Consider the following 27496-nt stretch of genomic DNA (forward strand, 5'->3'; position numbering starts at 1 on the left):
ATTGTTTGCTAACTTTTATTTCCCACCCCTTTCTCAAGCCTCTAATCAAAGTCAATAACCATTAAGTTACGCGTGAGAGAACTCCACCCATATTCACCTCAGATACTGTGTCTACACACATTACCACACCCGCCTGCTCACTTCCTTCCCCTGTCAACTTACACCTGCATTTACACTATCATCTCTGTGGTGGAAGGTTAAAAAGAAGGTTCCCTGAAGTACAAATCAGATATCTGTTCTACTAGTGACTATTTCCATTTTAAACTACTTTATACATCTACTTCACTCGATCTTGTCAGGAAATATTGTGCTTTTTTGTACTGCATTTTAGAGTATACAGTGTACTTATACATTATAGTCCAATTTATAAAATACAGTGTATTGTGTAATGAATTCCCCATCACGATGAAATAAGACATATACATTAAAACTCACAGAGACTGTGATCTTTTGTGTACGTTTTTGCTGTTTATCAAGTTTAAAACAACAATCTTCACTCAACTCTACTAAAAAACATCTTTTGCACTTATAATAATAATATGACATTGATCGTGATGATTATCCATATTGACTGATATCATTTTTTTGTCTTGAAATAAGTTTTGGCCATCTCGTCCTGCCCTGTCTTCCATTATTGTTGACAATGGATCAAGCGCTGTTTGCTCTAATCCCGTTCGCTTCTGTTCTCCCGGATGAAAATAATGACACAAGATTCAGGTGTCAACCTGAGTATTTATTGATCTTTTTTTTTCTTTTTTTTTCTTTATGGCGGTTACCTGTGTTCTCTGGATGGATGTTGGAAAAGCCATCCGATGACTTTTTGCATAGTCTGGCCTGTCAGTGGACGACTGCCCACTTAAGGGATGGAAAACTCAGTACATCACAAAAACCATGCAGAGATGGTGAAAGGCACAATCACCATAGATTTCAGATACGCCAAATTTTATATGTTTATATATTTCATTGTTTAATGGGGGGAGGTGGGTGTACTAATTGAGATGTAACACGGGCAAAACCCCAAGTGTGTTTAAGCTGCCATCATTTCAGGGCACAACATAAAACATATGAAACTCCCCAGACATTCAACGGCTTTCATTTAAAACATCCTTTTGGTGAACGACTGTTCTAATACCTATATGGGAAAATACAAGCATATTCTATTGTATTTTTTCTGATACACTTAATTTCACTTTTTCTTAAATATATAAACTATTTGTCTCCTGCCTCGTCCTCTCCCTGACCACATCTTCCATGTAATGTAGCGTCTCCCCACATTGGGTGACCACTATCTCTCCCCATTATTGGATGGCCACACATTTTCAAAAATCACACAAAGCATACTGACAACACTTTTGCCATTTTTACATGACACTGGTGAGAAAGGGAAGAAATACAAATTGAGGAAAACATGACAGGATTGCAGCGGCAGAGGTATCTGTGGTGATATATTTCGTACATACACACACTCACACATCCACAGGGGCTCTCTCATTGTTATTACCCTGTTTTCACTCTGTACCGACTTTTATTTTGACAACACAGGAACAAAAATCAACCTCTTAGGCACAGTTAGAATAGCGAGCTCCAAAGATGTGAGGAACCCTAGCAAACAGATCGCTATGTGTGTGCATGTATGTCTGTGTGTTTGTGTGTGTGTGTACACAGACTCATCACCTCAGATGCATTCCCTTCACTGTTCAGTGGAATAAACAGGATACATAATTTCATAATTATACTATAAATTAACAGAGACATTTAAAAGGAATATTGGCAGAAATGAAAAAATGGGTGTTATATATATCTTGTGTTATATATATCTTGGGGGGGAAAAATTATCTTTTTTATCTAGATGATCTTAACGAGAAAAGACGTTTCCATTTTCCCAGCACCCCAAACAAACAAATACCCCAGACTCTCGGATTGTAATAAAATCATGTCATTGTTCTGTGTCCTCACCAGCGGCCATACAGCAGATGCAGTGCTAAGTGAACCCTCTGGAGGGTAGTGTTTTGTATGGCGCATCAGCTCTGAGTCTCGTGCTGTTTGTGTATGGTGCATCTCAACTGGCTGACACTGACACTGGGGTGAAACCACCACATTTGGCCACTGAGTCGCCCTCCTGGTTTGTTAATGAGCAGAGAGAGGATTCTCATCGGTCCCATCGGACACAATGACTCAGATCCTGAGAGGCTTTGACATCTAACGAAGCGTTATAATTCTTTTTTTTTCTGTTTTTAATATTTACAAGATAAATAAAAACGATCATTATTCATGTCCTTTTTTTGTAGAGTTTCTAGCAGTTTACGTGTCAGTACACCTCTTCACACACAGTTTGAATCAAAATGAAAAGAAGAGAAAAAAAACAAAATCCTCAAATAAAAAACAAAAAACAAGCACACGGCACACCGCTATAACTTTGACTCACAGAAATGAATGACAGTGCAAACTTACATCCATGTCTCAAATAATTTACAAACATTAGCATACACTTCAGCACCATTGTTTACTATTGTTGTTGAACACATATCAGTTAGCTAGATCTGTAAGTGGACACTGTTAGAGCTGGATGTGCAAACGAGAGAGGGATGGACAGTAACGGCGGGGAGGTTGAATAAATGTGATGCAGGCCCATAAGCAGGATGTAGGGGACGATAGATGCCTGTTGTTGGGCTTTAAGGAGATAGTTTCTCCCTTTCTTTTTCCCAACAAGTGCCTTCTTGAAAGTCAGAGACTTCATTATATTTTATGAAAGGGATTTATGTGTATAGATGGTACTTTCTTTCTGTGGCTAACACAGCACACACTGTGGGTGAACGCGTGTGCCGGGCACATTGCTTTAGTTCACAGACAAAACATTTAATGATTGCCATGCTGTGTAGTTATTTAGAATTTGTCGGCTTCACAAGCCAAGCGTTGTATTTAGTCTTTGTCCGGCAGGAACAGACTTTCTTTTCTTTCTTTGCTGGAACCACACCGAGAAATAGAGACTATAAAATAATATAACCTTACAAAGATAAAATGAGGAGAAAAAAGAGAAACAAAACAAAATAAAGAGTTGCCATCGATACCGCTCTTTACTTACTGTAACCTGCCATACCCTGTAACCCCAAGGCAAGCCCCTGCATCTTTTCACTGCATGTCTAATTCTTCTCAATAATGATATTATGGCCACCTGTTGCACAAATTTTCATCTGTACAAAAACGACGATCATTATCAAGAGAAACATAAAAACAAGAGTCATTTCCGAAATGCTCTGCAGCAGTGTTGATGTTGAATTCAACTTGTTGAAATTCACTGGCTGCTCTGAGGGTTACATAACACTTTCCTACGACCATTTCGTATCAATCACCTCTTTTTTTTAATGCTACCTAGCTCTAATTCTTCCCGTAATTTATTTGACTCTTTAGTCTGCTTTGCTCCTTCTTTCGCCATCGTCTACTTGCTCTCCACCTTCCACCAAAAGCGAGAGGAGAGGAATCTCACAACATTTGTTTCCTGTGATGAAATTGGGTGGCCACATGTTGCCGCGCCTTCATCTGTCAATTTGCAAAATTGAGGGAAACAAATGTCAGAGTGAACTTCCCCTAACTCTCGCCAAGCACGGTATATCTCTCCACCTCTTCTGAATAAAATTAAAGTTTTATTTTGCAAGAATTAAAACATTGAGGACATGATGTGTCGTTTTTCGCTGAAAATATGCTAAAACTCAACTTGTCTCTATCCTACAAGGATTCCAGCAGAAAGGTCTGTTCCTCCATCGAAGAGTAAAGTACACTTGGTTGTTTCAATTACATATCATTATCTCCTCAAGTACTTTGGAGTTAATGTAATGGCTGATTTGAAAAAATAATAATAACATGCCTTGAGGAAGAGTCGAAGAAAGGAGAATATTTTTACCAAGACAGGAAAGAAAAAATTAATAGAGCTACATTTTTTTTGTGCTGTTTTTCAGACATTATTTTTACTAAGTACAACCTTTGTAAATATTTTTTGAAGACTTTTTTAAAGTTGTTTAGATACTGCAACGGACAAAATGTATAATGCAATAAAGATCTACACAGATGAACTCGGAGGGCTTGGTTCATAACAGCAGAACGGGGCATACAACTACCAGGTGGAGCCAGTTTGTGTGTAAACCAAAACATAGGAGCTAATGTTTGTATTTGATTTATCATGATATAATGTGCGGAAATGAAAGCAAATATGATGTGGGGTCAATATATATTTAATAATGTGTGTCTAATGCCCTCAGGTTGAACGATGCCCCCTGCTTGCTCAGGAGCTTAGTGGCAGACGTTACGCTTGCTGGGCTGGTGAAGTAAGGTGTTTCTGGCGTGCGCTGCGTGGCGAGGGACTTGCTCCCTGGTGCGGTTTTGGCGTTGGATGCGGTTGCGTCCCAGATGGCGCCTCTCGATGCGAGCCTTGCCACGCTGGACCCTGGCCACTTGGGTGACCTTGGCCAGGGCCCCGGCCTGGGCAGCTGCTCCACGGCTCACCCTGGTGGGGATAGTGCTGCGGATGGCGGCGGCAGCAGCTGGTTCAGTCACTCTGCTTCAGGGAGAGAATAGGTGCGATTGTTGTGAGTCAGACAGAAGTGAACGTGGAATAAAGTTTGCATAATAAGTTCTTTTTTTCTCACCTCATGCTGCTCGCCTGGCCGACGAGGCTTTCCTCTCCCACCACAGACAGGTTGCTGTTGGAGACCATGGATAAGTTGTTTGGCGAGACGTACACAGACATGCTGGGGTGCTCGATGAGAAGGTCCTCCATCGGGCTGGCCTCTGCTGTTGCTCCCTCTGCAGTGAAACAGGGGGGAGGGGTGACAAACCAGCTCTCATCCATGCAGCCTCTCTCTGAGCCTGCCCTACTGCTACCCCCACTGCCCCCACACTCACTCCCAGAGCCAGGGGACATCGACGGGGTGGAGGAGGGCGTGGACAGTCTGGCCCGCCTTGGCAGGGTCACGGGTGTAATGGCACCCGAGTCTGATGGGCTAGCGCTAGGGCAAGACAGGGGGTCTGATGTTGCTAGTGCAATTCGTGCCTGACCTTTATGTGTCCTACGGCGCTTGTGAGGCGGCTGGGGAATGGGGAATTCAGTCCTTGCATGTGTGTCTTGATGATGTGATAGGTTACTGTCGGGGGATGATTGTGCAATCAGCGGATGTCCCGTCTCATCCTCTGCCTGCAGCATGCTGTCAGACCCTTCTGAGCACATGGCGGGGATGAAATCAGGTGATGGGACAGCCAATAAGGACAGGTGGAAGGGGCGGCGAGTTGCAAAAAAGGATGCAAATGTGGTAGACGCAAAAGTCATGCGTGTTGAGGGGGGTCAATTTTGAAAGGGATCACATACGCACGCACACACATACCAGTGTGGAGAATGTGAGGGTGTTTAAAATAATTGGAGGGGAGGAAGAAGAGGGGGTAAGGAAACACAGAACATAAAAGAGTCACATCATTAGTTGTGCTGACCCTCTAAGGTGGTGATTTACGTCAGCGGCATAATGTTTGTCTCGACTCTGCTGAGAGCTACTTTTATGTTGCTTTGGATGATTGGTTGGCTTCTGAACAGGCAAAGTAAAAATTTCACACTCAGTAATTGGCTTTGTCATGATTGAGATCATAAACAAAGAGGTAGGAGATGATTGTTCGCAGAGAATTATGTGTTTGAAACGTCTGCGCCACGCCCCGAAGGATTCTTCACCCCACCCCAAACCTTATATTCACTTTACACTTACACTCTACACAATACACTTGATTCAGGATTATAGATAATGCACTTAAATTGGGATATAGACATGCAAAAGAAGACAGATGTATTCCTTAACTTATTAAATCTTAAATCTTATTCCTCAGATCCAACCCCACACTCCCTCTGCTGAGACTCACCAGGCAGATTGACGAGCATCCATCCCTCCTCGTCAGCCTCCGTCACGCAGGGGTTGGGTCCCTTCAGTTCAGCCGCGACCTCCTCCACCTCCCCGAACAACAGGCTGCTCAGACGCTGAAACATGACTGCAGGTGCTGCCAGGTGCGATTGGTTGTCCACAAAAAAAAAAGCTTTAGCTGCCTATTTGAATTTCTTATTTGTGATGACGTAAACGCTTGTTGCGCTTTTATGCAATGCTTTGTCTGATCTTTTGAGTCTTTTTCTCTTTTGAAGCCCTTTGCTGGATCTCGGTTTCTACAAACGGGAGTGGACAGGCTTGTGTAGTGCAAATGTAAGGTTTCACTTGGTTTGGAGCAAAGGCCTGGAGAGAGAGAGGGAGAGAAAGAGGCAGATGAGAGAGTGGTTAGTGGTCATTGGGTGCATCACTGTCAACACATCTTACCGATGAAGCAACAACTTAAAAAGGGAACTTGTACTTCTTTACCACTTGATCGATTGTCGTTTTGTTGTGCAGAACAACAAGTGAGAAAAACTCAAACCATATTTTGACGTCTTATTACAGACAGGTTAGCACATACAGTATAGACAACATTGTATATTCATTTGAAGTTATTTTTCTGAACACATGATGAATGCTAATCCACGGGGGGAAAAAGCTTCTCAGTGACAACATTCCTGGTACATCTGAGAAGTTGGTGACAGTGATGAGAGCAATGAGAATGACCTTAAACTGTAAAGTTGGAGGCCTGAGAAACCACAAGACTCGAGTTGCTGAGGGAAACTTAAGAGTGTGGTTCCATTATCCGTGGGTTTTTGATGACAAGTGAATAGTTTCACACACGCACAAAGTCATTTGATCCATTGTTGGTATAAAACATTGATCACAGCGGGATTAAAGCTAAGCGATTATAGATTTAAGGTCTGCTCAATAAACTGAAAAGGTCATGCACTGCAGGTCAAACCCATAAAGGAGTATGTACTGGTTCCTCAATGGAAATATGTTATTGCAGTAGTACAACATCTTAATTTGATCTTGCATCTTACAGCTTGTGGCCTTAATAGTGAGTTAATGTGGCAGAGGAACTCTGAGGTAATCAGTGAGAATGTGAAGGAAGGTTTTCAGCCAGTAAGGAGCTGGTGGACAATGGCGTCCGTCCCTTCCCCCATGATATTTATATAACTAAGTCTCAGGACAGCTGGACAGGCTGAAGAGGAGGAAGAGGAGGAGTAGGTGGAGGTGAGACAAAGAGCCAGACTCTTGTAAGGTCTGGCTTTTGCACAATGTTAAAATACAAAGAAGGGCAAATAAATGAGGACAGAAGTTACTGAGGCAAAGGACAAGTATCTGACCTACATGTAAATACGATGATGTAACGTTGAACAGGTGTTTTGAACAGCCAGCTGACAAGGCAAACCCCTATATGTTCAAAGGCCAAGTGCTATTTACTTGAATTGTGTGAGTCCAGAAGAGGCAAGGACTGAAGCGATCAGAGAGTTCACGACCTCTGGCAATACCTGCTGACTAAGGTAATGAACTTTAAGCTAAATGACTTTCCCCTCATATGCTTTATCTCCATTATCAGTTTATTTGTGTTGTTGTTTCAAGGTTCCAGAGGTTTAAATTCCAGTTTATAACCTCTTTCATTCCTCAAACTGTTTGACCCCACAGCCTGTACCGAAAATACCTGCATATAAATACAAGATGTGCTGCTGACACTGAACTATTCTACCAGCCACAGAGGTTAGTAGAATTGAAGGAGCACAGATTAAAATGCCAAACTAATTACGCATGGAGCAGAGAGACATGGAAGGAGACATGCATGGATGCTTGTTGGGAAGCTGACACTTTCTGTCCTTATTTGGAGAATCGTCATGGTGATAATCCTAAAGAGACGTCCTAATTGCGACAGTACTGCATGTGCTCCTGAGGTTTCTCATGTCAAGTGGAATTATAGATATTTTTACAAATAAAGTCGCTGTCAATGAGTTCGTTTGAATTGGTGTGTGCTTGAAATAACAAGAGAAAGTGAGAGAGGAATGAAAGGGGGAGAAAATGGATTAAAAAAAACGATGTATTTTGTATTAATCTGGGTGGTTCTACCTCCTTTTTCCTGTGCTATCAGGTCATGTTTAAAAAAGTCCATCCAGTCAATTCATTAAAAAAGGCCCATGCAGGGTTGTCGTACTTTTGGGGATTTTGCAGAGTTACTACGAACTGAGGCTCTGCAGTCTGTCCTCAACACTGAGACTGGTTTTAATGCATTCCTGGAATAAAAGCACTAAAGTCATGAGACTGTGACCTATAAGTTCTGATAAACACATTTTTGGAGAGAAGGCCTGGGGGTTGCTTCGCATAGGGTGCAGTACATAGAACACACACACTCAAGACGGACCTCAATAAATATTTTTGTTTTAGTTTGGTCTTTTGTCTGCACGGGCTGATTCAGGGCTATTTGTCTGTAGTATAAATAAAGCTGGTGATCCTGTCAATAGAGGTCAAATAACAGCCACTGAAATGGCTTTTGGCCTGGAGGAGAGAGTTCCTGGATACATGGCATGGGGGGTTGAAGAGGCCTTATCTAACAACTACCACATGTTAATGCTGATTTATCTCATTTGAAGTAAAAAACCTATAAGCTGGATAATATCAAAAAAGTCCGACAATCATGCTCATGTTTTTCTTCCCCTTTCATAGTGTGTATTGCATTAATTATTGGTTTGTGAGACTAGAACTGCTCCCTCTGCATATTTATGATGATGTCAATATTAATCTGATAAGACATGCTGTTTTATTCTATTCTTAGGATGCCCATTAGCGTCTAACCCGGGACTAACTGGGACTAATTTCTACCTCAGCCAATTGAGGTTCTGTTTCCCCCCCTGTCTGTTTCAATTTAGCACTATAATCCTTCCACCGTAGGATTTCCACGAACCCTGGTGGGTTGGGCCGAGGCAGAAGCCCTTACATTTTGGTGCAGATCTGGAACAGGAGACATATCCAGACTTTCTCTAGCATTTTCATTGATTTCTCTGCAAATAATTTGTCGACCTTGATGAAAAAACATATGCATGTCTCAAGGACTGATGTTTACGAGTGTGTGCAATTTGGTGCAGATCTGAATAAATATCTGGATCTAGTTGGTGTTATTGTAGTTTCCCACTGATCAGTCAGAGCAGCTTTACCCAATCCTTATGTGTGCATGTGCTCATTTTATGCTTGCGCTCAAAAGCCTCTAAATAAAAAAATTCTTTATACTGGAACAACTGCACATCCTGATATGTGGGGAGGATCTTGACTTATGAACTCTTATTTGGCAATGGTCCTTTAAAAGAAAAGTGGGAGGGGCGAGGCCCGTGCTGGGAGGGGACTCGCGAAATAAAAACAAGACGCATGTGGCGTCACGCTTACGTCACTGACACTAACCGAAGAGGCTCCGGCTTTTTTGGCGACCGGAGGAAGGAGGAGAGAAAAAGTCTAAGGAGCAAACATGTCAAAAATATCCTATTTATCAGAGCGTGTAAACGATCAGTTTGGCTCCTTGTGTCCGATCTACAGTTTGACTACAGCATATCCATCGATGAGCGAGTGGCTGCTGCTGTCGACGGTCATCGAGCTGAATCCAGTGACAGGATGAAAATAAAATACGGTGCTCACAGCGACAGTGTTTACATTTGGCAAAACACACGAAAACCCCCTTGATTTGTGTAATAAAACAATGAACCGACATCGATCGACAGCCGGGAGTGCGAGTGCAGCGGATCCAGGTTAAACATGAATTATCCGTATAAGCTCCCGGCTGAAGGGTCAGAGCAATGACAGTTGTGGCTCTGCGACTGTGCACGAAAGACATCGAGTGGAAAAGCTCGGGACGACACAGTAAAGACGCTGGTTCGACGGTTTTAACATCTGCGGCTTTGTGGAATATGAAACATCGACTCTGTGCAGGGGTTCACCTCCCAGATAAAACATCAACATCCGCCATCGACCTGACTCCACATCAGCATTCATTTGCTGCGGTTTGGAAAACAACGAGCTGCTGCTGTATGTCCTATGTCCTGCAGACTGTAACCTCCACGTATGCAGCCTGGGGTTCTTTTCCCAAGTGCTGGACGTCGAATCGACCTCATTAAACCGTGTAGGTGTTTGCTGCTTTCAAATCTACCCATGACCTAATAATAGGTCATCAGCGGCTACAAGGCACGGCAGTCAAAGATAGCTCCTGTGTCACACACAACGTTTCATTAGAATAACATACATGTCGTATGATTTCATAACAGCTGGTATCTGGTGTAGATAAGCCTGCGAGGAATGCAGCGGCTCCAGTGGCAGAGACATATGATGCCTCTGAGATCACACACTTCCACACAAAAGACACAACGATTGTTACGAGCAAATAAGAAATAAGAAATTGAGAATAGCTTACCTGCCTTCGCAATGTTATTCAAGTTGTAAACGAGATCTCACACACAGTAGAAACGACAACAATTCTTAAAGCATAGCTTTAGATAGCCTTTAAAGTGAGGTAGATCAAAAACACCGTTATACAAAAATAAAAGGCTTTCTTCTCAGAAGAAGGGCTTCGTGTAAAAATCTTTTTTTTACACTGACGTTTCAGATCATAACATCTGCAGCTCTTTTTTTCTATCCTGTCCTCCCTTCAGTTTTTTTTTCCGCTGCAGATTTGGCCTCTGTTTATTGCTGCCTCCAGCTGATCCTCGGATCAGAATGTAGAACGTACAAAACAGCTGATTGTGAGATCACAATACTCCCGGCCCCGCCCACAGGCCCCGCCCACACCAAACAAATCGACCAATGGGAATTTTACACAAGCCACAAGCCGAGGGCCTCTAGGTAACAGGGGGTGGGGGCAGGGCGAGAGAGGAGCTGTCAACCTGCTCCCAGATGGGACTGGTGGTGACTTCACCCGGAGACTGATCCACGATCGGCCTCCACCTTCCCCGGCCCTGCTGTTTCCAGATCTGGCTGGGGGGATGGTAAACTGATCCAGAGTCTGCTCTCAAACTGCCTCAGATGCAGGCCTTCTACAGCAGGGAGGGATGAAGATTTGTCGACAGCAAAGTCATAGAATTGTCAACTAGGTGGTTCATTAAAGAAATTGACGTAGAGCTGAAACTTCTGCTACTAAATTGTTAGAACACCCGCTGAATAGCCTCTGGACACCAGATTCTATTTTGTGGATTGTGTTTCGTTATGTAATGTTGCACTGCACAATTATCATTTTATTCTATTTGTTTTATATTCATTTTTATTGTCAGAGATGAAAGAAGCAGAACACGCTATTTTGCAGATTCCTATAATTAATCTTGCACTAAGGACCTGACACTAACATTACATCCTCAAATTGTATTTATAGCCCCAGTTTATAAACTAGATTAAGCGTCCCTGTCCATTGATGCTGGTGATGTTACTTTAAGTTTCATTTGTAAATAGACCTCTCTCCCCTCCCCCCAACATCCCTCTGCTCAGTCCGCCTCGGTGGCGAGGGCCAGCCAATCAGATGTTTTTTTTTCTGAATGCAGCATTTCAGTAACCAATGGGCTTTGGAGAGGTTTGAAAAGCCCCCCTGGTGGTCACTCTTACACTCTGCAGTCTGTAAAAGCTTGAAGAAGAATCCCCACCGCCTCTTATCATTGCAGATTGTGCAAACTGATGACTATGTGTTTGTTTGTGTGTGTGTGTGTGTGTGTGTGTGTGTGTGTGTGTGTGTGTCTCTGTAGGTGAAAGATCATCCAACCTGTCTTTTAATAAGTCTATAAGATAATACACATACACATCAAGACCTCTGGAGTCCATGATTGCAGGTGGCGTGTGTTTTTTATTTGTCATTTTATTTGAACATATAATGCAACAGCATCAAAACTGAAGAGCAGAATTGAGCAAATGTGAACAGATTATTACACTTGGAACCTCCTCACAATTTAGGAAACCCCAAAAGATTTGCAAAAGGAGAAAGGGAAACAAATAATAAAGAAGAGAACTTGTAAAAGTTAGACAGGTTGAGAAATGATGGTCAATAATCATCAGAAAAAAACAAAACAATAGAAGGACACTGTTTAGACATGCACAATGTGCACTGGCCAGGACAACCAGAGCAAACTGGTTTTTCGAGATCTTTGATCTGCACAAAGTGGACAGGTCACCCAGAGCGTTGGAGCATATAAACCTGAACCATGCAAGCGTTCAGGATTCCTACGGTGTGTCACTGCCATTAAAAACACAGTGCTCCCACTGGAAAAGAACAAAATACAATGTTCAAGAATGAATTCCACATTTACTTCACTATGTAGAATAATATATTTTTAAGTTCCAGTTTACTTTCTGCACCTTTTAACTTATCACTGGTCAAGTAGATCCTGTAGTTATATAGAGAATTAAATATCTACATCAGATTACATCATAGTCTACTTTACACTACTTTGGGCATTTACCAAAGTTTAGCTAAGTGGGATTGACAGAGACTCTTGATGTAAAGCGTATGACTGCGAAGCTAAAATGTTTTGTTCAGGACTCAGTTTATCTTATGTATCATAACACACGTGAAGGCCTGTCATAGAGACTGCATGAGTTGAAGACAAGTGGACCACACCTAACAGGGCTATGCCTCCAGATATTTACTCACATTTTTCTTCTGGCAGACTTTGTCGCCTTATTGCCACACCAGCGAGAGACCACAGCAAGAATCCAGCACAGTGAGAGCCTTTGAAAGGCAGGATGATAAGGTTTCGGCCTATACAGTTACCAGGTGCTAGGCAACTCGCACAGACACTTGTACACAAACACACACACACACGCACACGCACACACACACACGCAATCATCCTGCAGTGATGATGGTGATATCCAAACCCCCGGTAACACGGTGACTGCAGACATTTAGAAAGAACAGTTTGTGCATCTTGCGTGTGTGCTTACAAACTATTCAGCAGAAGTCACAGGCCTGGCAGAGCTTGTTATGTCATGTCTTTGGGGCTCGTTTTGCCATGTCAGCAACTAGTCATGCACAGAAAAGGCAATTCAAGACATTATCCTTTAGCGCATTTGATTACAGCCACATCATGCACAAATAATTGGTGCTTGAATCCACCGCTCAAGTACACGGAGAGAGAAGAGGTTATGGTTTTCCATTGTCTTCTTCTTCTGCTTTAACCAGGCTGCAGGTTTCACTGAAGTTAACTGGCTTCCCTGGATTCCCACAGTTTGCAGAGAGGGTGGGAGAAATGGGTGAAAGGTTAAAGCAATGGGTCCCCTTCCCTCCCCTCTCTGCCTGTGTTCATGAATGTGTCATGAAGCACTTGTTTAACAGCGTGCCTGCCCTTGCTCCGGCTGACACCACTAACACAGGCATGTGCGGCCTCCAACCAATCAATCCCTGGGCGGTAAATGCTGGTATTTATTTAACGGTTGAAGACCAAGGTGTGGCGATGGACTGGTTCAATTGGAGGTCTGGCTTCTTATGTGTTGATACTTGAAACAGTTTATGAACTTACTTGTAAAAAAATAGCCATTTGACAGCTCATCCTCTTCCTTGAGTGTGCTGGCGAATGATAAGACAGCAGCAGCAGAAGATACAGAGCACCATCACATGACAGGGCCAGCAACAGTGCAGCAGGCCAGAAATAGGACACAGTGGGGTTGTTCAAGTGGCAGATCTCTCTGCATTGGACTGACATTTTAGAGGAATTACTTTGCAGAGCTAATCAATGCTGTCAATACAACTTCCATATCAGTACATTAAATACATGTACAGTTTTTTCCCCAAGACAGTGGGGCTCACAAACAAGCCCCCTGCATCACACTGACTCTGCATCACACTGACTCTGCTGACCCCCCCCCCCCCCCCCTCGCACATAATTTATAACTCTATATTATTGGCATTATCACCAATCTCTGCACCTTAGAACCGCATGTAACTCTCTTACTGTATATATTGTTGTTGTTTTTATATTGTTGTTTTTATATTGTTGTTTGTACAGTGCACCAAGCACTCCAAGGCAATTTCCTGTATGTGCAAATATACATGGCATAAAAGAATTCTGATTCTGATTCTGATTCTGATAATGTGAATAGTAGTATTTCCCCAAATGTCAAACTAACACAGAAGGGATCTCCATCTGCATCCACATCAAAGTCGAAAGCCACCCTGTGATGTGAGCTATGTTGTACCAGACAGCGGCAGGACATGAACATGCAAAATACAAAGACTCATGTAAATCGTAGGTGAAAAAGCTTTTGTAGAAAGTTCAATGGCTGCCGAATGCTGCTGCTGCCAAATATAATTCTTTTCTGCTGCAACCCTTTAATGTCTGTTCCAAATGTGTCTATGTGCATTTGTGTGTGTGTAAGTGTGTGTGCGTGTGTGACAGTGACAGTGACAGCGATTGATGAATTACCTAAGTACATAACTGAACTTGTGCTGTACAAGTTTGAGCTATTTGTATTTCACTTGAGTATCTAATTGTGGTTACTTTATAGTTCACTACATTGAAATGAATAAATATTTGATTTTTTTATAGCTCAGTTAATTACAAATAATTAATTTCATGTTTATGAATAGAATGGAGTTAATTTGTTGATAAATCTAATAAACGATTTCCTTAAATAGTTTGATAATCAATATTCATGCGAAAATGACACAAATTTATTTGCTTTAGCTTTTCAAATTCATTGATTGGCTGCTTTCCTTTGGTTCTTATTGTGGTAAATTGAATGGCACGGGACCTGAACCACTATTTTTAAAGTTATGGCTCCATCTGGGGCAAGGTGTTATTTAAGATCTTATTTATCCCCTTGGTATTCCCTTGTGATCCTATCCACTCTAACGTCTGGAGGCCTGTGGCCTTCGTTTATCACCTTCCGCATCTCATGTTGCATACAGTCTACACTGGCTGCCTTCCAAAGCCCCATACAGTCCTTAGATAAACCTCTACCACCACACATGTTACTAGTCATTACTCAGCACAACACAGAGGCAACATGGTGTCACCGATTCAAATTTACACAACAACTCCCCCCCATCTTCCTGTGAGATAACTCTACAGGCCTGTGTGTTTACATCCAGCAGACCCTGTCACTCCTTTCCCGTGCAGCCCTGCTGAAGGCTGTGTGTCACATGTCCATCCCATGGCTCTGTCCCTACAAGGCTAAAGCAAACAGGGCCTGTAAGTGTGTCCTTGGCAAGCATGTGCTGATAAACACAGACATGAGTGGGGACAGGCTGTGCTCTCCAGAGGGGGCACGACAGGCCCTCGTTCACGCTCCCCTGGAGGATATTATGAAACGTAACACGGGGGCTATTTTAAATTCCCCTAAGGATTATGGAGAAAGCAGTGAGTTGCAGCTGCTTGTGTGCGACTGAGTTGATCAGTGTGTATTCGGAGGCATGTGCGTCTTTGATGAGGACATGTATTATTCCTACTCAGGGTCCAGATGAAACACAGTGATCCATTTCGTCATCCCCACCGATGTGCTGTTTTCCTTCCCTCCAGCGTGGCAGGAAGAGGTGGCCCCTTGCTCAGATGTGTCCTCTGACTGAAACCCAAACATGACCTGGAGGCTAAAAATAACACAGAGGGAAGATCAGAAGGAAAACTCAGCAACTTTCTTTTCCAGTCTTTCCAACCTGTGTCCACACAGCTGTTGTGTTGAGGAACCGGCTTTAGAAACAGCTGTAGCACCTCGACGTGCCTTTAAAACTCGAACACTCTCACTGATCGAAATATCGTGCGTGGAGCCAGGTCAGGGTTAAAACCAGTCTAAAGTTTGTGACCTGAATTACATAACTTGGCAGCAGAGCAAAAATATCCAGCCCAACAGCCGTCTCCTTTTATAGTTCTGACGTCACACGGAAGATCAATGCGTATGTATCTTTAAATAGGATCATGTCTGACGTATCATCACGGAAGGGGATGTAGCTCAGTGGTAGAGCGCATGCTTTGCATGTATGAGGCCCCGGGTTCAATCCCCGGCATCTCCACACTTTTTTTTTTCTGCTTCCCGGGAGCTGTTGTCTTTCCAGGGAAATCTGACATTATCGTAAAAACGCGTTTAGTAATATAAACTGTAACGTTAAATCTCCAAATGAACTCGGTTCCTACCAGCTTGTGTTCTGTCGAGTGTTTCACCAATTCATCATTTCATCATTTGTTTTTAAATCTACATTTGTGTTATGTAACAGTCGGATTAAATGTTTTTGTTTTGTTTAATTTAGCCCAATGAAGTTGGGCTTAATTAAATACAATATCTGTTTACCATAAATAGGAAAATATGTCAATCTTTTAAAAGAAATATGGAGTGGTAAGGGAATGAGAAAAAATAGGAATATTGGAATATTTTCATACATTTATTTATATCTTAGTAAGATTTAAAGTGTATGAGTTTTTGTGTGTAGATTTCCAGAGACAAAGAAACAACACTGTATCGCCAGTATTTATTTATTCTTATGTATGTATCTGATATGTGTTTTATTGTGGCGTGTATGTTTGACATGTACTATAAACTGGAGGATTTAAGTTACTTGACAAAATATCTTTCAAAATCAGACGTTGGTGGTGGCTTTGTGTTCACCATCGAGTGCCACAGTTTACAGTCAAAGTGCTGACCCTATGCCTCCCCACACACCCACACACACTCTGGTTGAGCCCAACCTAATAAGAAATATGGCTGTATTAATGTCCTCTTCTTTTAGCAAGTTAGTCTAGGCTAGCTCATCAGCAAGCAGGACACACTATCTGCCATGAAACAAAACCACTCTGAGTCTAACCTTCACATGTACTATTCAGGTGCCCGTAAATGCCTAACCCACTTAGAGGGCTGTACATTGTGACCTGAAAGAAACACTTTTAACTACATGACACACATCCAGTCCCAAAGTCAACATTCCTGAAGGTGGGAAATTATGAGAAACATTAGCCAGTCCTGTCTGATCCTAACTATGGTTTGACAGTAGTAGTCAAGAAACGAGCATATTTAGAAAATCACATTTATGTCTGCCAAGGTTCCGTTCAATTTGATTTGTATGGCGCCAAATCACCACACATAAGATCTAAAGGAACTTTCCACAATAAGGTTCATTATTACGGAGAAACCCAACAGCTCCTACAATGAGCAAGCACTGTGGGAAAAAAAACTCTAACAGAGCCTGGCCCAGTGTTGGCGGCCACCTGCCGTGATGGGTTGGGGTGCGAAAAGAGAAATGGGTGAGATAGGAGAGGTGAGTGTGGCAAAGGGAAAGAGAAGAGCAGAGAGAGAGGAAGAGGGGGAGAAGAGAAAGGGAGAACAATCAGAGTTGTATTGAAGCACTGTGAACGGACGACAATAATAGTAATAGGCCTTCTTATAGATGTGATGATGTTATTAATAACAACAGCAGAGAGAAGAAGGTCAGTCTTAGTCTGAACTAAAAGGTCCTATAGTGTAAATATCAGATGTCAAAGCTGCTACATATGTCAAAAAGGCTTGTTGAGGGACGTGTTAGGAAATATAATTTCCATAAAACAAATACAGATCATGAAAACGGGTCTGGTACGTTTCGCCTGTTGCTGACTCAGTTTCTTCGCTGTCACACATCATTACTGAAAACACGGTTCGGTCTAACCTGAGGGTTTTGTTGCTTAGTCAAGAGACAAAACAGGAAACACGACTTTGTCAACCCTGTGCCGGATCAAACACACACACACACATACACTAATAGCAGACACACACATTCCTCAGTGTCTAGTCTCTATCATTGAGCTCAGGATGTCTCTGTGAGGTAACACCTGTTTGTGTTGTATTACCACGTTGAGTCACTTATCATCCATTATAAAACCATGTAGCTGCAGAGTGTTGCTAACAACCAATCCTTGAATCTAAACTCTGTACCTGCAGTAACAGGCTGTTTGGTGAGTAGTGGATCTGACCTCTGAATTAACCGCTGACCTGGAGACACCTGATTGTTGTTCTTTGAGCACCCTCGTGTGGACCGTGCTGGAACAGTCCTTCGGTAGATCAGCAGAGGATGTTCTGACCCGGAATGACCTTTGCAGAAAGGTCAAAGGATCATGTAAACTAAGACAAACAATGCAATTCTGTGCCACAGTAAGACAACTTATCCCGCCTCTCTACCTTTAAATAGCACAAATCTCTGCCTGTCTGACTGACATCTCTCAGTGGATGTCTGCACACCACCTGAAGATTAACCTTGACAAGGCTGAACTACTTTTTTCTTCCAGGGAAAGACTCTCCCACCCACGACCTGACTATTAACTTTGACAACTCCGTGTTAACCCCCACTCAGACTGCCAGGAACCTGGGTGTAACACTCGATAGCCAACTCTCCCTTACTGCCAACATTACTGCAACAACACGGTCCTGTAGATTCATGCTGTACAACATCCGGAGAATACGCCCCCTTCTCACTCAGAAGGCGGTGCAGGTTCTTGTCCAGGCTCTGGTCATCTCACGCCTAGACTACTGTAACTCCCTCCTGGCAGGTCTACCTGCTACTGCCATCCGACCTTGGCAGCTCATCCAGAATGCAGCAGCTCGACTGGTTTTAACCAACCTAAATTCACTCACACTACTCCGCTCCTCCGCTCCCTTCACTGGTAACCAGTGGCTGCCCGCATCCGGTTCAAAACACTAGTACTTGCTTACCATGCTGTGAACGGATCAGGCCCAGTCTACATCCAGGACATGGTCAAACGTTACACCCCAGCGTGCTCACTCCGCTCTGCTTCGGCTAAACGGCTCATTGCTCCCTCACTACAAGCTAAACACTCATCAAAATCCATTGCTGTCCTGGCTCCTAAATGGTGGAATGAGCATCGACATCCGGACATCAGAAGGTTTACACATCTTCTGCGGAAAACTAAAACCACACCTCTTCCGACTATACCTTGAATAAAAAAATAAAATAAAAATAAATAACACTTTAGTAGCACTTAAATGGCACTTACTTATAGCACCTTGTAGTTTTGCTTTATTTTGAAGAAATTGTACTTTCTTGATTCTTGTCGTTCTGGGTCTGTACCCTCGGCGTTGATGCACTTATTGTAAGTCGCTTTGGATAAAAGCGTCATCTAAATGAAATGTAATTTAATGTAATGTAATGTAATGTAATGTAATGTAAAAATATGGAGAGTAAAGCTCCTGATGGCGAACTCCCTCTTCAGAGAAGTGTTTCACAGAGCATCTGTTCCTGCAGTAGCTTCACCTGCAGCTCTGTCTCCAGACAAACTCTGGATCTCAGACTGTGCTCTTAGCATGAACACATGAGGCCTGGTGCTGGAGCTGAGTCCAGCACAGCCACAGCGTCTCAGTTTACTTCATCATCACTGATCTTCTGTGGGTTTGTTTGGGAGGGTGGTTCACTGATGGAGAAAATGCTGAACTAAAAAGGAAAGAGATAGTAGCAGAGATCCTATATGTTTTGTCAGAAAAGAGATCTTACTCTGTCTCAAACTCCAAATTGTTCGTTTGTTGTTTATCCCTGATAGATGTTGTTGAGGAATCCAATCAGAAGATATCAGAACTCATCATTAACAACAATATTAGTTGTTAGTGTTATATGTATATATTATTATATCGTATATTTACTACATTAACATCATTGTGGTATGATTTGCTAATAAAATTAAGAGGCTTGAAGTTGCTTGTATAATTGGAGCAGGCAGTAACAAAAAGTATCCACTAGAGGTCAGTATAACAGAGCATTCAGTAATGTGCAGAGAACTTTCAGACACCAGCGCGGCACCGGAGATCAGATGCAGAGGTGGTGTAGACAAGGCTGACACTTAGCGGTGCACACAAAAATACAGATATTCAATAAAGAAAGAATGTAAAATAACTTTTTTGATGTAATGAATTAGCAACAAAATAAAGACCAGGCATAAAACTAGCAAAAGGTATAACAAGAAGTAATGAAAAGAAAAGACAATGGTGTTTAAAAAAAGGATCAAATCAATTAAAGACCATAGAAATATGTCTCGAGTTGTTTCTTAAAACTATGTAGCTCATCTGATATGTGGTGGGAGTTTGTTCCAAACCTTTGGAAAGCAACTCAGAACTTGCAACTCCTGACTCTGGGAAGTTTCAGACTCTTCATCTGGCTCCTCCAAGATCATCAGTTTCCCTCAGAAAGTAAACTGCTGACTGTTGGATGACTTTTAATGGCCCCACATATCACAGGATAGGTCTGTGACTGTCTGCCGTCCAGATAAGGTTGGAGCAGATACACACACACACATTCGCCATGTTTTGTTAAAATCCATGTCTGTAGCCAAGTATACAAGGTTTGTTTAATTATTACTGGATTATATAACACAGTCAGTTTTTCTTTTCAGGCTTATTTAGCTGATAGTACTTATGTATTTTGACAGAGTAAAGTTGCTAATTTTACTTAACACCAAATGTTGTGCGACCAAGGCCTGAGTGTGCCACAGGTTGCATGGTGCATTTTAAAATGTGAAGTAAAGGATCGGAGTCTTTTCTCTACTACTCCTCCCAGAGTCCAAATTGTACTCAAGCACAGTACTTGACTCAATGTACTTAAAATTCACCTCTGGGTAAAAAAGAGATTTAATAATATTTATAAATTAGCACCAGTATGGGAGAACTAAGGGCTGAGCCGTTTTGGGGCCAGTGGGACACAGAGCTCCATCTGCAGGAGATGCTGCTGGCCGCTTCATGTAAACAATCTGCCATTTGCCCTGTTGATGACGTCATAGGGCCAAGAGTTAGTTCCAGAGACACATCAAGTTAGCGTCAGGATCAGGGAGAGAGACTCAGAGTGTCCTTGATGGATCTTCCCTTAAACATGTGACTGTTTTGTGTCTAATGGAGAAAACTGAGCAGAGAGTGTGTACAGGCCATATGTGTGTGTGTGTGTGTGTGTGTGTGTGTGTGTGTGTGTGTGTGTGTGTGTGTGTGTGTGTGTGTGTGTGTGTGTGGGAGTGTGTGTCCATGGTCTGCATTCTTCAAGGGTAATCTTATCTTCCTCCTGCTGGGCTTATGGACCTCTGAACTGCAGGGCAACACACACACACACGCATGCACGCACACACACACACAAACATGCAGCGGATAAGTAATAACCAGCATTGTGTGCACCTGATAAACAATAGTTTCTCATATCTCCACAAGCTTGTTTAGTGTGTGAATCGAAGACAAAATCATGTGGCATAACCCAAGTCATGTGTGATAGATGAACAAAGGCAGAGAGTGGATCACTGAGCACAAGTTAAACAGACCCAAGGAACCTCCCTAACCTGAGAGGACAGTGAACTGGCCTCACTGGCAGTGAAAGAAGCTGTGAATCACAGACTCGTTCGTTTCCTTTCAGATTCGACTCAAAGCATCTTGGGAAATCTGCTGAATCCTCTGAATCAACACAAGTACAAAGAAAACTTGACCTGATTTGGGCCTAAGGATCAGACTGCAAAACAACCTGCATACACTTCTAATGTAAATGTGCTCAAGTGGCCGTTACCTGTCGTCTGAATGAGCTGAAAGGTAACAATGCACCTGATTGTTCAAAGTCCACCAGTGATGGGCTTTTAAAATGTAAATTGTGAATTTAAACCACAGCTCTTTGCTTGTTGCTTGAGCAAAAAAAAACAACCACTTGTACAATGACAAAAGGTGTAAGTCAGGGAGTTGGCTTCTTTTCAAACACATGAGTGGACACTGGAGGGCAACATGGCCACCACCCATCAGCTCAGACAGGATGCAACATAAATCCAAGTGATGAAATGTATACAATAGACTGAAGAAGATAGAAAAAATACATTAACACAAGTAACGAGGGAAATGATAAAAATGAGTTTTATATTTAATGACTTGACTAAAATCGTGCTGATGGAGAAAAGAAAATAGTTAATAGGTTTTAAACAAAGTGATTTGATCGATGCACCAGCGGTTCGGTTATAATGTTGGATTCTCTTTAGCTTTGTGAACTGGATAAAACCTGAAGGAGAAAGGAAGGAAAGAAGAGCTGGCTTTCAATTGTAAATTTTAAATAAATAAAATATTTTCTTAAATAATCTCTTAATTTCACTTAGTTCTGTTTGACATATGTAAGATCTTTTGGGATTGTTGTATTTTGTTGACGATTCAATCGACTTTTGACGCAATTCTTATAAATGCAAGGGAATACAGTTTAAACAGAATACAGTATATACAGCGCGAGAATATATATTTCTTGTTTATTTCCCTGTTCAACTGGCGTCCATGATGGGAAAACTACAATATGATGCCATTAAGTTATGTTAATCGACCTGAAAATAAGAATGGTATTCAATAAATATCTATTCATAAATTAATACAGTACAATAAAATGCCACACACAATATGGAATAAATGCATCCTAATTCATATTTTAATTTTTCATATTAAACTGTATAAACCCTATATCTATATCACAATTTAATAACAGACACTACAGTACACAAACGGTGTAACTTATCAATATACACGTTCCTTTTGGCCGGAAAGGTTGCATCCAACTTCAATTGTTGGAACTTGATCAGGAAACCCTTGCTGAATGTTTCTCATACTTTTTAATTTAGTTTGAAGAGGTTTCAGCAGCAGTGTGTGAACACCGGCTGGTTCATGGTCCCTGAGGCAGGAGAGGAAAAGAACATCTGTGTGTCATAAGGTCAACTCCCTGTTGTAACACAAATTGTCTGCAATCACAGACAACCTGAAGTGATCTCCACAGAGGAGGAAACTGTTTGAAATCAGCTGCTTCCCCTCTCATGGCCCCTTGCACATGCATGAAGGATGGTGGATGCTCAATTTGTCTTCATTTTAGTATTGGTGGAGGTGACAAAGACACACACTTAAACCCATACCATACCTCGGTGTGTAAACCACCACCAAACCCCATTTGTACAGTCAGAGCCCGCAGCGGCAGCAGCCCCACAGCTCAGATGACTTTCACGTGTGTCTCTGCCTCTTGTTTTTACTGCTGCGCTGCCCTCCTGACCTCCAGTCTACGTGGCGTCGGTGTCAACAATCAGCCTAACGACGTGTGAACTTTTGGGCATGCCGCGACAATGGCGCCTTCAGACAGGTGCATACACCCCCATCACCCACCCACCACCTCCACCAGCACCACTCACCATGCAATAGAAGACTCTTTGCAATGCTAAACAGGACCGTAACATTCCCGTCTGATGACTGCCACCCGATGTTCAGACTCATGGGTTGTGTGCATCTGCAAAAACAAAACAAAAAAATCAAGGGGGAAGACCCCATATCCATATCATAGCGTTGTGATAAAATCAAATACACAACTCATGCTATCCGTGCGTAAAATATGTCCACAGGTCGTCATTCCGTGCGTAAAATCAAAACACAAGCTGTACACGCCATGCGTAAAATATGTGCACAGGTCATGAATTCCATGCATTTTCTTTATTTACATGAAAGTGGGGGATTACAATGCAAACAATCGTTACATTTACAATAAAATACGCAGTGAAATAAGTAGAATATGGTGATGAATGGTGTCGACAATAAGAATTTACACTTTCCTTTGAATTAACAGAACGGAGCTTGAAGAATGTAAAACGTTTTAAATCTCTTTAGACCTGTATATTCCGTCAAACCTTACTCGTCTTATTTTGGAAGATATCAGGGGTACGATTCATTTTGCCCGTGCAACTGCGTAAAATCACGCAAATTAAATTAGGCACTTAATTAACAAGAGAAGGATGAAAGATGGTGTGACACTCGTTTCCTCTAGGGGCATATATCCCGGGTCGGTGGATTTCATGCCAGTTAAAGAAGGCACAGGACTGAATGGGACTCTGTTTGGCTTTACATCATCATATGGCTCCTGACAGCTCGGTTAATTTGGCCCTAGATCGTGCTGTGAGCGAGCAGGAGAACAACAGTTCCTCTTTTATCCAAACGGGCTCATTCCCCGCAGAGAGACAGAGGGAGATACGGGTCAGGGTGAATTTTGGTGGCATTGAGAGGAGCAGCGAGAACAGAGCGTTTGTCTCTTGGACCTTCTCAAAAATGTCTCATCTCCCCCTCTCACCGGGGTGCGTAAAAGCCCCGAGCAACAGGCGCACAAGGAGGCACAGACATCAATAAAACGTGTGTGTGTGTGTCTGTGTGGAGAAAGAGTTTCAGTGTCACAACTGCAAAAAGGTGGAGAAACAGTGCGATCATGTTCAGACACTGTCCTTTAAATCCACATAGAGCAATTTAAATGAGGTTGAAATTTGAGCGCATTTTTTACTTTTTTTTAAACCTCAGATGGAAGCTTTTGTTTTCACAGATTTCACCGTTTTCTATGCGTCTTAATCCGGAGTCGCGTGCAGAGATGAACACAATTTAGCAACTCGTAGTATATTTACAGCATGAACCGACAGAGGCCGCTGTAGCCTCAGATAGTAATGACCGCGGCTCACTTTATTGAATGGAGAAAGTCAGGGGAATAAGAAAACTATATATTCGTTGATCGGATTTTCTTTTTCACAACGAAAAACTTTAACCTTCACATTTTCATAAGGTTCAGGTGTTGAAATTAAAATGCTCGGACTTAATACTTGTTCTTGTCTGCCTGTAGGTAAAACACCACTCAATAGAACCGTGAAACGCTCGATTAGATTTGCGCCTTGCTGCAGCTTTTGGCACATCGGGCACCTGTGGTGAATGGTGCTGGTGGCGCCATGACGCACGGGGTGTGTCTTTGGGCGGAGACCTGCCCACCCACCCCGCTGCTTCTCCCCTCTCTCCTACTATATGAGGAGGCAACTTCGCCTTCCTTCATCAAGACACATCCAAGCTTGCCAGAGGTCCCGCAGATCTCCTCCGAGCGTCTAACCCGTGTGACCGCAGCTCAAGGCACAGATCCACATCCGTGCACCCGAGTGCACTCCGGCGTGGGAATTGTCACTTTTTTGTTTTAGAGATAAATCGGAGAAACCATATCTCAACATGCCTCGGTCATTCCTTGTGAAGAAGTATTTTTCCAACAAGAAGCCTTACCACAGGGAGAGTCAGTTGGAGAGTCAAACCGGTAAGATTTCTCTCAGGGACTGAGTTTGATGCATCTGTTGTTACGTTAGAAGTGTAGAGTAAATCACAGTCATGGGCTCAAGTCAGCACTCAAAACTGACCATGTGGCTGATAAGACACTGTTGTCTTGCATGCGGCTTCCTGGGTGCAAAGCTGCAGAGTGTTTCTAGTCACCTGGATAATTTGCTGAGGGAAAACCCAGGTTGACATTCAGGCCTGTGTTGAATGCAGGCTGTAACCAAACACTGAGACTGAAAAAAAGTTTGTGCTTTATTCGATTATCCTGTCAAATTGAGTAGAACCCCACCTGACTTCCTTTCCTCTGTGTGTTGCCAGCTTTTGTCCCAGAGAGCTTTCCCCGGGCTGAACTTCCAACGCAGAACAACAGCTCTGCCCTGACCTGCTATCCCAGCAACCCATTCTACATGGACCTCCTGCCTGCACCTATCTCCCCGGTCGACCCCGTGTCTCTGCCTTCATCACCCCTGGGACCACTGGACCTCAGCAGCTCACCCTCCAGCAGCAGTGGCGAGGAAGAGGAGGACGGTGGGCGCAGTTCAGACCCCCCCAGTCCGGATGTCCTCCAGTCCGTTTACTACTGTCTCCACTGCAGTAAGAGCTACTCCAGCCTCTCTGCACTGTCCCACCATCAGACGTCCCACAAACAGCCGTCCCACTGTGTCCCGCTGCACCAGAAGCCTGCTCTGCCCACCGAAGTTTCGACACGCCCGGCCTTCCACTGCAAACACTGCCCTAAGGAGTACAACAGCCTGGGAGCCCTGAAGATGCACATCCGCTCACACACTCTGCCGTGCGTGTGCCCCACCTGCGGCAAGGCCTTTTCCAGACCCTGGCTTCTCAGAGGACACATTCGCACACACACAGGTATGCAACCTCTCATATTGGGCCACACCATTGATTTCTTAGGTCTATTGGCTTGTTAATGTAGTGTACCTTGTGCTCATTGATATTCATTGAGTCTCCTGATGTGTGAGCAAATGTTTTTGCACAGCATAATCTAATCTTAGCTTCACAGTGGTTCTGCATGAAAAAGGGGGGACGTCTGCATTAAGTAAATTAGGGCAGTGATCCTGCTCTTTTGTTGTTTATCTGTAGATCATTTGAAAGACAATGACCAGAGGGACACTCCTTTTGGTCTGTGAATCAAGTGTTTCCCTGAACCTCACAGTTTGTTTTCCCCACCCTCTTCTTCCCACCAGGTGAACGTCCCTTCGCTTGTCAACACTGTAACCGGGCCTTTGCAGATCGCTCCAACCTGCGCGCCCACCTGCAGACCCACTCTGAGGTGAAGAAGTACCAGTGTGGCTCCTGCTCGAGGACCTTCAGCCGCATGTCACTGCTGCACAAACACAATCTCTCTAGATGCTGCCCGGCCTCATAGACTCACATTCCCTGGACTGCTCCCTTAAGCCAGTCGGAGCTGCTCGACTCCCCCCCCCGATAAGTGCCAATACACCCACAGCCAGGAGGCTGATGCCAGCTCATTTCAAAGCCATGACAAGAAAAACTGTTGCTTTTATACAACTAAGTGCCTTTTTAAAATGTCTTGACTCTGTAGGTCTATCTCTTTTTCATATTGGGTAATCCGCAACACATTTTTGCCGTGTCATGCCAACTTTGTTTGTTTGTTTGTGTGTGTGTGTGATTTGAGGGCAGCTGGACATGCAGTTAATTCCCAGGAAACTCCACTGGTGCCGGCCGGTCCGGGACTGTGGCCATGGTGCAGCTGCTTGGGCGTGTTTGTGTGAGTGTGTGTCTGTGGTGGACGCGGGGATGTCATTCCTCACCATACTATACATACATGGCATGTGTGTGGAAATGAGCAAGTGTGTGTGTTGGGACAGCTGTCTGTGTATGGTGCACTGTGGAGGCAGGGCGCTGAGAGACGTGTTAGCTGTGACCTCGACGACAGGTGACCCTCCGCCCGCCACAAACACTTTCCACACGCGCTCCTCGTGTCATTGGACATGAAAGGGCCACTTAAGCTTGACCAAAAAAAAAAAGCCTTCAACAATATTGTCATTTACTAACACTTTTTGGGGGGGAGGATGTTGACCTACAGGTTTTTTATAAACTGTTTGGTGAACGTGAAAATCATATGGGAACTCTGTGCCTTTTTTAAGGTTGTGTATTTTTCAGCCACCTGTAAATAAAAGCTTTGTTTTTTTTAAACTGCTGTTGACCCACTTATTCTGTGCTCTAATGTGAATTAGTGTTTCAACAGGCATTGTATTAACTCACAACTCTAAATGAGTTCATCAGGACAGACATGACAGATTCTGAATGGGATGATTGAGCTGAGTGTGTGTGTGTGCGTTGGATGCTGAGTGATGAGGGGAACACCTGCACCCACCTGCCGGGCTGTCAACACACAACATGCAGGTCCACTAGGAGAATACATGCTTAAACGGGGGCAAGGGGGTTTTCCATGCTGACTGCAGGTGGAAGAGAGGGAGGTAAATTAATTTTAAAAGCATAAAGAGGAGGATGAAGCAGGGTAAGAAAGGTAAGAGCGATATTGGCTGAGTGTGGGAAACCAACTGACACAC

At 43.1% G+C, this 27496-nt stretch overlaps 2 protein-coding genes, 1 long non-coding RNA gene and 1 other non-coding gene across 7 annotated transcripts; 2 read left to right on the plus strand and 2 right to left on the minus strand.

Annotated features, from left to right (window-relative positions):
* Positions 1-720: 720 nt before the first annotated feature.
* Positions 721-10634, minus strand: LOC128441731 (tumor protein p53-inducible nuclear protein 2). Of its 4 annotated transcripts, none has more exons than XM_053423809.1 (5): positions 10318-10634; positions 5893-6254; positions 5050-5205; positions 4641-4797; positions 721-4552 (listed from the first exon to the last, which is right to left on the minus strand). In XM_053423809.1, the coding sequence occupies exons 2-5, from the start codon at positions 6014-6016 to the stop codon at positions 4285-4287; spliced, it is 705 nt and encodes a 234-aa protein (XP_053279784.1). In that variant the 5' UTR covers positions 6017-6254; positions 10318-10634; the 3' UTR covers positions 721-4284. The 4 variants fall into 4 exon arrangements, with proteins under 4 accessions (XP_053279784.1, XP_053279783.1, XP_053279785.1 ...); XM_053423808.1 differs by having other exon boundaries at positions 5050-5208; XM_053423810.1 differs by lacking the exon at positions 5050-5205.
* Positions 10635-11710: 1076 nt separating this feature from the next.
* On the minus strand, positions 11711-13440 carry LOC128441733 (uncharacterized). Its single transcript, XR_008338755.1, has 2 exons — positions 12535-13440; positions 11711-12143 (listed from the first exon to the last, which is right to left on the minus strand). It is a non-coding gene; the product is annotated as an uncharacterized LOC128441733 (long non-coding RNA).
* Positions 13441-15816: 2376 nt separating this feature from the next.
* trnaa-ugc (transfer RNA alanine (anticodon UGC)) lies at positions 15817-15888 on the plus strand. The gene has a single exon. It is a non-coding gene; the product is annotated as a tRNA-Ala (tRNA).
* An 8785-nt stretch (positions 15889-24673) lies between these two features.
* snai1b (snail family zinc finger 1b) lies at positions 24674-27099 on the plus strand. Its single transcript, XM_053425202.1, has 3 exons — positions 24674-24927; positions 25263-25811; positions 26147-27099. Exons 1-3 carry the CDS (start codon positions 24846-24848, stop codon positions 26326-26328), a joined length of 813 nt encoding a protein of 270 aa, XP_053281177.1. The 5' UTR covers positions 24674-24845; the 3' UTR covers positions 26329-27099.
* Positions 27100-27496: the final 397 nt, after the last annotated feature.

The sequence above is a fragment of the Pleuronectes platessa genome, chromosome 6 (assembly GCF_947347685.1).
Source record: "Pleuronectes platessa chromosome 6, fPlePla1.1, whole genome shotgun sequence".
Taxonomy (NCBI): Eukaryota; Metazoa; Chordata; class Actinopteri; order Pleuronectiformes; family Pleuronectidae; genus Pleuronectes; species Pleuronectes platessa.

Coding starts and splice junctions, on each gene's coding strand:
- LOC128441731 (XM_053423807.1), bottom strand. CDS start 6,016: ATGTTTCAGCGTCTGAGCAGCCTGTTGTTCGGGGAGGTGGAGGAGGTC. Junction 5,209..5,892: donor GATGCTCGTCAATCTGCCTG/GTGAGTCTCAGC, acceptor CCATGTGCTCAG/AAGGGTCTGACAGCATGCTG. Junction 4,553..4,640: donor GGCCAGGCGAGCAGCATGAG/GTGAGAAAAAAA, acceptor CTCTCCCTGAAG/CAGAGTGACTGAACCAGCTG.
- snai1b (XM_053425202.1), top strand. CDS start 24,846: ATGCCTCGGTCATTCCTTGTGAAGAAGTATTTTTCCAACAAGAAGCCT. Junction 24,928..25,262: donor TCAGTTGGAGAGTCAAACCG/GTAAGATTTCTC, acceptor GTGTGTTGCCAG/CTTTTGTCCCAGAGAGCTTT. Junction 25,812..26,146: donor ACACATTCGCACACACACAG/GTATGCAACCTC, acceptor TCTTCCCACCAG/GTGAACGTCCCTTCGCTTGT.